General features: G+C 35.1%; 2 protein-coding genes across 2 annotated transcripts; both read left to right on the top strand.

The window, feature by feature from the left end:
* The first annotated feature begins 5,560 nt into the window (after positions 1–5,560).
* Positions 5,561–8,482, top strand: LOC104777480 (calcium-dependent protein kinase 11). The gene is made up of 7 exons (XM_087506245.1): positions 5,561–6,325; positions 6,922–7,065; positions 7,160–7,312; positions 7,409–7,524; positions 7,614–7,781; positions 7,865–8,089; positions 8,165–8,482. Exons 1-7 carry the CDS (start codon positions 5,785–5,787, stop codon positions 8,303–8,305), a joined length of 1,488 nt encoding a protein of 495 aa, XP_087362371.1. The 5' UTR covers positions 5,561–5,784; the 3' UTR covers positions 8,306–8,482.
* Positions 8,483–8,774: 292 nt separating this feature from the next.
* On the top strand, positions 8,775–10,436 carry LOC104777481 (large ribosomal subunit protein bL21c). Its single transcript, XM_010501747.3, has 5 exons — positions 8,775–9,189; positions 9,535–9,615; positions 9,811–9,912; positions 10,022–10,096; positions 10,219–10,436. Exons 1-5 carry the CDS (start codon positions 8,875–8,877, stop codon positions 10,291–10,293), a joined length of 648 nt encoding a protein of 215 aa, XP_010500049.1. The 5' UTR covers positions 8,775–8,874; the 3' UTR covers positions 10,294–10,436.
* The last annotated feature ends 383 nt before the right edge of the window (positions 10,437–10,819 follow it).

Consider the following 10,819-nt stretch of genomic DNA (forward strand, 5'->3'; position numbering starts at 1 on the left):
GTTTAAAAAAGTGCCACACGAGCCTGCAGTTTTATCTACAATTTTGCATGTCGCGTCAGAACTAGAACTTCGAAAATCACCGCGGCAGAGCGTTAAGCCAAAGTATTTTGAAGACTATGTATTACTTGTGGAAGAAGAAGGTGAGTTCTTGCTTTTGTGTCTCAATGATGAACCTATAAATTTTTGTGAATCTAAGGAGTTTAAGGACTGGATAAGAACCTGTGAAGATGAAATATGTTCTATAGAGAAGCTTAGAACCTGAGATCTTGTTGACTTTCCCATAGGAACAAAACCAATTGGTTTAAAATGGGCGTTTAAGTTACTGAGAAATACATATGGAAATATCAACAAGTATCAAGCTCGACTTGTGGCAAAAGGATATGTGCAAAAGTATGATGTTGACTTTGAGGAAGTTTTTGGTCCAGTTGCTAGGATCAAAACTATAAGACTCCTTATTGATCGTTGACTTTGAGGAAGTTTTTGGTCCAGTTGCTAGGATCGAAACTAGAAGAATCCTTATTGATCTTACGGCTTCACATGGTTGGGAGATTTATCATCTTAATGTTAAAACAGCCTTCATTCATGGTGAGCTCAAAGAGACTACATGTTAGTCAACCTGAAGGATTTGAAAAAAAAAAAAAGGAAGTGGAGGGAAGGTCTACAAGCTCAACAAAGCATTGTATGGTTTAAGACAGGCGCCTAGAGCATGGAATAATAAGCTAAACCACATTCTAGAGGAGATGCAGTTTGTAAAATGTTCAAAGGAACCTTCATTCTATCAGAAGAATGTTAGTAATGATCTTCTCATCATAGGAGTTTATGTTGATGATTTGTTTGTCACAAGAACAAGTTTAGTTGTCACCAACAAATTTAAGGAGGAGATGGCTTCTAAATTAGAAATGAGTGACCTTTGGAGATTGACATATTATCTCAGAATGCAAGTATGTCAACATCAAGATGGAATAATACTAAGTCAAGCTCGATATGCTCACAAGATTTTAAAAGAATCATGGATGTCAAACTGCAACTCGGTTCTCATACCAATGAAAACAAAGTTGAAGTTATCAAGAGCTGAGGATGAAAAAGAGATTGATGCAACAACGTATAGAAAGAACAAAGGGTGTCTACGGTATTTGCTACACACTAGACCATATCTTTCTTATTGTGTGGGGATATTAAGCCGATATATGCAGAGTCCGAGAGAATCACATAGAGTAGCAATGAAACATTGCTTAAGATACTTAATAGTAACCATTAATCTAGGATTGTCTTATGGATGAATGAAGGTACCAAGACATATAGGCTACAATGATAGCAGCCAAAAAATAGATCCTTGAAACGACGCGACCCGTTTTTAAAAAAATAATAATCTAGTGACCCCATACTCACTAGCAACCACCTACCCCAATTCACACAATAGTGGATAACATAGAGCGATACCATTAAACCAATGCAATAATCAATATTAATACCATATCAAATAACCAATACAAACAATCCAACAGAAAACAAGGAACCAGCAATCCTAGACAACATTCCAAGAACTCAACTCTAGCAACCTAACAGAAGCCACACAACAACCAATCGAACTACTATAACATCCTCCTCTGCATTGCCTTGATTCCACGATCACACTTTGCCTTTACCTGCACCACTAACACAAATTGAGATGCATGAGTATTTTATAAACACTCAGTGAAGCAATCCTCCCATCTATTGGGCTATACACACAAGCAATAAGATCTCTTCATGCCATAAACAACAAACAATTAAACAAACCAGGCATTATACAAAGCATTTGCATCATCCGCTACTGAAGAAGGGTGTCGATTGACACTAGCAATCAGGTGTCGACCAACGCCACAATTGATGTTTAGCGACACCTTGCTGTACATCCCCAAAACCCTAGCTTGTGTCGACTGACACCTCCACATGGTGTCGATCGACACCCGCCAAAGTTATTGATTCGTCCTCGCGTTGGTGTCGACCGACACCCCCAACTGTTCTCGACCAACACTGATGCCGACCATCAATTTCCTTCGACCAGAAACTCTGAATCTTGCCTCCAAACTTCTCATATCCACCCCACACAGTCCCACGAACGAATCCAAGCCTCAGGAGTCACGAAAAACGCACAAAATTCACATGGAACATACACATAACACATCCAATATCACAGAAATAGAGATCTTAGCTTAGATAAGCCATGGTCATGCACTCACCTTTGCCAATCAATGAGATCTAAGCCCAAATGACGAAGCTAGCACCACAACAACCTTCTCACCACGTTGCTAGCCTTGGATCCACACTTTTCAAGAAGAAACTCACCACACAGAGATAGAGAACCCACTAAAACCTCAACAACACTCATTGAGACTTTGTTCTCTTCTCCTTTCTTTCTAAGATGTGAAAAGCAGCCAAAAGAAGTGGAAAACGTAGAATTTCCCTTTTAATACTCGAGTCTAGAGCTCTTATAAACCAACCACGCAAACCGAAAGATTAAAATAGAACCGATTAATCCATCCTCACACGGTGTCGATCGACACCCCAACCAAAAATCCAGTTTTTGGTTCGCGGGTGTTACAATCCTGATGATGGAAGAAGTACTTCAGGTCACATATTCTATCTTGGTGGGAGTCCGATCACATGGTGCTCTCAGAAATAAGATGTTGTAACTTTATCCTCTTGTGAAGAAGAATTCATGGTTGGGACCGAGGCTGCAAAACAAGTAGTTTTGTTGTAGGACTTGTTGGTCAAAATCACTGGAGCTGCTGAGGAGAAAGTTACAATTCGGATTGACAATCAGTCGGCCAGAGCTCTTACTAAGAATCTTGTTTTCCATGGAAGAAGCAAGCACATACATAGGTGTTATCACTTCATAAGAGAACGTGTTGAGAGTGGTCAGATTGAGGTTGAGCATGTCGCGGGAAATGAGCAGATAGCGTACTTACCGAGGCGTTAGATAAAACTAAGTTTAGAGAAATGAAAGATCTCATGGGAGTTCAAGATTTGGCAAAAACGAGTTTCAAGCTTAATGAGCAGATTGTTGGAGTAAGCTTGAAGGAAGCTTGAGATGGGAGTTAGTCGTCCTAACCAAATTGTGTTTACAAAGAGATAAGGATCAAAGTGTATTTAGGAGATATCTAAATATGAGTGATTTCTATTAGGATTAGGATTAGCGAAGTTATATACAAAGTTACATTGAGGTGTGACATAACTTAGTAGGTTTTGTGAGAAAGAGAAATTGAGAACTTGAGTTATTGAGATTGTGTTTTTAAGCTAATAAAATGAGTTATACTTTATAATTTTGGATTCTAAAACAATCTCAATTTTCTATAGAAAAGACTTGACAAAAAAATAAAATTTAGAAAAATAATTTTTTTTAAAAAGATTAAAAGAATGAAGAAGAGGATGGTTATTTTAGTTTTTTTAAATTATACTTATGGTAATTCTAGAAAGCAGTTATTAAAAATATGGTAGAGTTAATAAAAAAATATTTTTTAACGTGGTAGAATTATTAGAAAACTCTTTAATTTAACTGGTTGTTCGAATATGAAATAGACTTGAGTAGTTGACCAAACAAGCAAATTATAATAACAAATATACAAGACAGTTTTATGCGACAAAACAAAGAATAAGGAATACATGGGACTTGATTTCAAACATGAAAAGTAGACGCAGACAACGTATATAATCCTCTCAAAACGTAGTATAGTATCAAAATGGAACCTTCCTAGTAGTATAATCCTCTCACGATATGAAAACGTGTTCCTAAATTTTTATAATGCTATTGTTTCTTCTTAAATATATGCATGGTATAGTCGTTAACTCGTTATACTAGTTGGCGTTGGTAATAATAAAATTAGATAGAGACAAAATAATACAAGTGGGTACAAAAGAATCACACAAGTCTCCCCCATAATGAATTGCAAAATTAGAATGAGAGACGTGCAGATAAAGTGGGTCCAAGTCATGTAAACGTGTTGTCCATTATCCACTAGTCAGTCTTTGTCTTTGTAAGTACGACCCACATCTACCTACACCAATCAATCAAAATAATAACATTTGTCAAACGAGATTATGCCGATCTAAATGGCTACTAGTTTAATTTCTTTTATTTTCATGTTTTGATTCTAAGAACACTATGTTAATAATATTAGTCTCTTTTGGTTGCTCTATTTATTTATTAACACTATTCCTCTACGTTGCATCGCCACAAATTGAATTAGATAGAAATATAGAATTATACTTCATCCCTTCACAATATAAGATGTTCTAAAATATTTTTCTTGTTTCATAATATAAGATATTTTCACATTTCTATACAACTTTTAGATTAGTTTAATATTTTATAAATATTTATATTATGAAATTTTGTTTATGATTAATTAAACTTTTTAAAAAGTAGATACATCTTATTATGCGTACTTTTAGTTAAAACATCATATATTTTAAAACGAAAAAAGTAGAATAGAACAAGTTTTATACAAAACAAAAATCATTTTAATTATAAGGCAGATTTAGATGCTCTAAATAGCTAAATTATGAGAAAAAATATAATCTATAATAAAATAAGAAAATATTAATTTATCATGTTTTTAAACAAATAGCAAAAAAAAAGTATATAAAACACATTCCAAAAAAAACTATCTTATTTACAATTTGATTGCACCACTAGTTTTGCAAAAATATATTTATATTTAACTTATTTAACTCAAATTCTCTCTATTTCAGTATAAGTGTTGTTTAAAGTTTTCTCACACAAATTAAGATAATCATTAATTTTTTTTTATTATTTTATTGTAAAAACACAAGAAAACGAATTGTTTTTATATTAAATTAATAAGAATAAAAATGAAAAATTTATCAACCATCTATATTGAAAATATAAAATGACACTTATTTTGAAACAAAATTTTAAGTCTAAAATAACACTTAATATGAAACAGAGGGAATATGTATTTACATGAACAAAACAATTAACACATGTGTCTTCCAATATATCTACTTATCCTACATTCCACATTAGACAAAAAATATTATACAGCTTTATAAAAACAATTCGTTTAATGTTTCTGAACTTAGAATTTTACATAAATTTAACACAAAAGAATTTTAGTGATATAATTATTCTTAAAGTATTATAATTTTGTCATGAAAAACACTAAAATTATGAATTATAATTGTTTGTATAATGTATATTTAATCAGAGTAATTAACTGTTTTATTTATTTAAAATAATACTATATGTTTGATATATAATTATTTAATTTAATTGATTGTTTATTTTTCAGTGTATACAGATTAATGATTGATTTTTCTATTTTTTTTTAATTTTGGAATACATATATAGAAAAGAAATTTGCTATTAATAAGGAATTTAAGTAGAATTAATTAGTTTCTATAAAAAAAATTAATTTTGTCAATTTACCGTATTTTACTTTTTGCTTTTAGTGCAATTTTGTAGAGACTAAAATTTTAAATAGGCAAAATTAAAAGGATTGAACCCAAAATATATTTTAAAAAAAATGTATATATAGAAGATGAGCTTGCTATTATGAAATCTGTAATGATAAGTTTATACCTAAATGTTATATAAAAAAAAATAACAAAAATAATAATTAAAAACAAAATATGATTAAAATGATATAAAGAGAGAGTAAAAAAAATGGAGCGATTTGCTTCTTAGGAAACAAAGAAAAAGTCCGTTATCATCTTCATCGTCTTCTTCTTCCTCACAACAAATCTTGAAATCGAGATCGAAAAAAACAAAAAGAAAAAGTGATGGAGTCGAAACCAAACCCTAGACGTCCTTCAAACACTGTTCTTCCATATCAAACACCTCGATTGAGAGACCACTACCTCCTCGGCAAAAAGCTAGGCCAAGGCCAATTCGGAACAACCTACCTCTGCACGGAGAAATCAACCTCCGCTAATTACGCCTGCAAATCGATTCCCAAGCGGAAGCTCGTCTGCCGCGAGGATTACGAGGATGTGTGGCGCGAGATTCAGATCATGCATCATCTCTCCGAGCACCCCAATGTTGTTCGGATCAAGGGCACTTATGAGGATTCGGTTTTTGTTCATATCGTTATGGAGGTTTGTGAAGGCGGTGAGCTTTTCGATCGGATTGTTTCTAAAGGCCATTTTAGTGAGCGTGAGGCCGTGAAGCTTATTAAGACGATTCTTGGCGTTGTTGAGGCTTGTCATTCTCTTGGTGTTATGCATAGAGATCTCAAACCTGAGAATTTCTTGTTTGATAGCCCTAAAGAAGATGCTAAGCTTAAGGCTACAGATTTTGGTTTGTCTGTCTTCTACAAGCCAGGTTCGTTTTTTTCTCTTTCATGTTTGTTTGGTTTCTTTCTTGATAGAAACTGGTTTTCGTATGTGTTTATTTTGATGATGATTTGTTTTTGTTGAATTCAAAGTTTGCTGCTTTACCATTGTTTCTTTGTTTAGGGGACCTTTGCTTTGTATAGAATTATTGACTCTCTGGAACTTTTATGTGTTCATTGAAATCAATCTGCATTTGTGTCTTGGCGTGATTCTTTGGAAACCCGATGTGTATGGCCAATGCTGCTGGTTCATTCCCTAATTGGTTTTTGTTTAGTCTTCAGGACAATGTCTATAAGATGTAGTTAGGGAACTTGCTTGGTATAGTTTTATTCTTCATTGAGGAGTCTCTGAATGTGTGGATTGGAATTTCCTGATAGAAGCAGGTTTGTTGTGTTTTATATGAATTGAAAATCAACAAGGTAAGATTTTTGGTTGAATTTACATTTTGCTGCTTGAGGATTGTTTCTTGGTTAGAGGGAACTTTGCTTTGTAAAGATGTTCTTCATTATGTCTCTGAAACTTCATGCATTGATTGGTATGGCCAAAGCCGATTCATTGTCTCATTGGTTTTTGTTTACTCTTCAGGACAATATTTATATGACGTAGTTGGAAGCCCTTACTATGTTGCGCCAGAGGTCCTAAAGAAATGTTATGGACCTGAAATAGATGTGTGGAGTGCCGGTGTTATCCTCTACATCTTACTCAGCGGTGTTCCTCCCTTCTGGGCAGGTTAGTCTACTAGAATGTACAGCCTTTTCTTCTTGCAAGTTTTGATTTTTTTCTGAACTTTGAACGATGCAGTCTTTTCTTTTGGGGCTTGCAGAAACCGAGTCTGGAATCTTCAGACAGATATTGCAAGGGAAGTTAGATTTCAAATCTGACCCGTGGCCTAGTATCTCCGAAGCTGCTAAAGATTTGATCTACAAAATGCTTGAAAGGAGCCCCAAGAAACGCATTTCTGCCCATGAAGCCTTGTGTATGTCTATTTTTGGTTTTTATTTGGAATCAACTGCTCTTAATTGTTTAATTTTGTGGTAAGTAGTGAGTAGTGAGTTTTCTCTGAATGTTATAGGTCACCCATGGATTGTCGATGAACAAGCAGCACCAGACAAGCCTCTTGATCCAGCAGTCTTGTCGCGACTAAAGCAGTTTTCTCAAATGAATAAGATTAAGAAAATGGCCTTACGGGTATAAATTTGTGTAATGTAGAATTCACCTTATCGTTATGTCCAATCCATTTGCTGTTTTCTCTGAACACAAGTGATATTTTCCAACAGGTAATTGCTGAGAGACTGTCAGAGGAAGAAATCGGAGGTCTGAAGGAATTATTCAAGATGATAGACACAGACAACAGTGGAACGATTACATTTGAAGAGCTTAAAGCGGGTTTGAAGAGAGTCGGATCTGAACTGATGGAATCAGAAATCAAGTCTCTTATGGACGCGGTAACACCAAAACCAACTAGTCTCTCTTTCTCTTTTCAAAATTTCGTTTTTGTTTAAACATCCTCTGTGTGTTGTGGTCACAGGCTGATATCGACAACAGCGGTACAATAGACTACGGAGAATTCCTAGCAGCAACATTACACATGAACAAGATGGAGAGAGAGGAGAATCTGGTGGCTGCGTTTTCTTACTTTGACAAAGACGGAAGCGGTTATATCACGATTGATGAGCTTCAGTCAGCTTGCACAGAGTTTGGTCTATGCGATACACCTCTGGATGACATGATCAAGGAAATTGATCTCGACAATGTAACCACTCTTCTTCTTCTATTTGTTTCCCTTCTCCTTCAACATTATAACCGACTGAGCTTTTGAATTTGGTAGGACGGGAAGATCGATTTCTCGGAGTTTACGGCAATGATGAGGAAAGGAGATGGAGTTGGGAGAAGCAGAACCATGATGAAAAACTTGAACTTCAACATAGCTGATGCTTTTGGAGTCGATGGTCAAAAATCTGATGACTAACCCCATCATCGATCCTCAGTTTCAATTTTTTCTTATTTCTTTCACATATATTTTGAAACTAAAGACTATACAGAAAAAAGTTTCTGGTTTCTTTATTGCTTTCCTCCTTGTTATTCTTCTAGATGAGCAACTCTCTAAATTTTTGTCCAAGTAATGGATAATTTTGCTTCATATAAACTTTCTTCAATTCCAAAGAAAAGAAACAGAACCGAATTAAATCCAGATTACATCAATTCAAAATCGAATTTTATTATAAATCCAAATTTTGTGAAACCGAACTGAATAACCGGGTTAACCAAGAGTCAGAGTTAGTATCATTAAGTAAATTTTGGTCACAAACAAAACCGGAATTGGGATCTACTATATTACAAAATCGGATAACCCAAAACCTAAACCGACCTTAACCGACCTAAACCGAACTTAACCGAAATTGCAAGCCTGGAAAAGTGAACCAATTTGAAGACAACAGGGGTATATTGGTAGTTTGTAGAGTTGAGTGGATAGGATAACACTGCGGATTTATTCTCCGTCGAGCTTCAAAGTTCTGAGCTAAGAGCTCTGCGAAAACGATGGCGTCTTCTTCAGCCACGCTCTCTCTATGCTCAGCTTTCGCTTCTCACTGCAATGTCAACTCACGCCGTTCGAGCACTATCACTTGTTCTCTCTCTAAACCTTCGCTGAATTTGGCAAAAACTGTGTCTGGCTTTCTCGCTCCTTCCACTGCGTCGACGTCTCGAACCGCATCCCCCGTCGCTCCTAAATTCGCTGAATCAGTCGTCGAAGCTGAACCTGAGACTACCGATATCGAAGCTGTGGTCGTTTCCGATGTTTCGGAGGTTACTGAGGATAAACCTAAACGAGAAGAGATTTTCGCCGTTGTTATGGTTAGCTTCTAGAAATCTAATACAGAAGTTCAAATTCTCGATTTTGGAATTTCGCCAACTAGTTTTGGTTGATTTTGATGATTTTGCTTTGAATCTGTTTTAGAGATTTTATAAATTAGAGACTGTGTTTTGTGGCCTAATGAATGATGAATCCTCCTTAGTGAGAGACTGAATAATGCAAGTAGTTTTGGTTGTTTTTTATGACTTCATTTTGGTTAATTTAGAGACTGTGTTCTTGTGGGATATCACTCTCAAGATTTAGAATTTACCTTTGTTTTTATGAATTTTGCTTCTCTCCTTTGTTATATCTTATTGAATTTAGTGTTGTTCTCTTTGGTTGGATAGGTTGGTGGACGTCAATACATAGTGTTTCCAGGGAGATATCTTTACACTCAGAGGCTGAAAGATGCAAATGTCGATGATCAGGTAATATGCACATTACTTTTAGTTTTAGTCAATGGGTTTTTTTCTTTGTTAATTTCTGTGAAATGAAATGATTGTGTAACCATGGAAGATTGAGTAAACTGTGTGGCTAGTGTAGAAGTTCTATCTTTTCTTTTGTCTATGTTATTAACATCTGTTAACCTGATCTATCTTGCTCTTTTGGTTTCTTTTCTGCAGATTGTTCTTAATAAAGTGTTGCTTGTTGGCACAAAGACACACACTTACATCGGCAAACCAGTTGTGACCAATGCCACTGTACATGCCGTAGTGGAAAATCAGGTAAATCAATAGAAATGCTTCCTTCAATTTCTAATTAGTGTTTTTTTTTTTTCCGACTGTATTGTTGCCTCTAAACTGGAATAACTGGAATGTCTTTTGTTGTTTGCAGGGTCTGGATGATAAGGTGGTTGTCTTCAAGTACAAGCCTAAGAAGAAGTACCGAAGAAATATTGGTCACCGGCAGGTACATTGTTAATAAATCTGCTGAAAGTCATCTTCTTTGAAAGTCGAACTATGTAGTGTTACAATCCGAAAAAGCTTCAGAGAACGACATTTACATTGTGATTTTCTGACTTGATTTTGCAGCCAAATACAAGGATTAGAATCACAGGGATCACAGGGTATGAAGAGTATCCAGCGGCGCCCAATGTTGCGGTTTAATACTATTGTGAAAGTATAGGATCTGTCTGCTTCTTGAATGTTAAAAAGTTTTCTGATCTTCTTCTCTATGTAATTTTGTAAGAACCAGATTATTTCATTTCTGTTGAGATCCCTTTATGATCAACGTATACTGCTTTTTGCCATTCTTAGATCACAAATTCTAAGTTAGTGTAACGAAACATCAGCATCGCTCATCTATTCATCTAGAATATATTTTATGAGTTATGCGTCGATATGGAATCAACGTCTAACACATTTATCTCTGGTTTTTTCACTTTAGCAACACCCCCTGTTCAAAAAAAGTGTTTTTTTTTTTTTTGTAGTCGCCCAAATGTGTTATTCAATTCGGAAACAGACTTGTTATCCGTCGTCCATCGATAATCTTTATCCGTCCACAAACACCTAATGTATTATAAACGTTCTCATTTTGGAATCGGCTGAAGTCATATTCCTCATCTTTGTTGGTTTTCTTCTTATTCTAAAAGCAAACCTACTTTACCAGAGATAGAGTCGTTGTTTCCACCAC

This window comes from Camelina sativa, chromosome 3 (assembly GCF_030686135.1).
Source record: "Camelina sativa cultivar CO46 ecotype springtype chromosome 3, ASM3068613v1".
In the NCBI taxonomy this organism is placed as follows: Eukaryota; Viridiplantae; Streptophyta; class Magnoliopsida; order Brassicales; family Brassicaceae; genus Camelina; species Camelina sativa.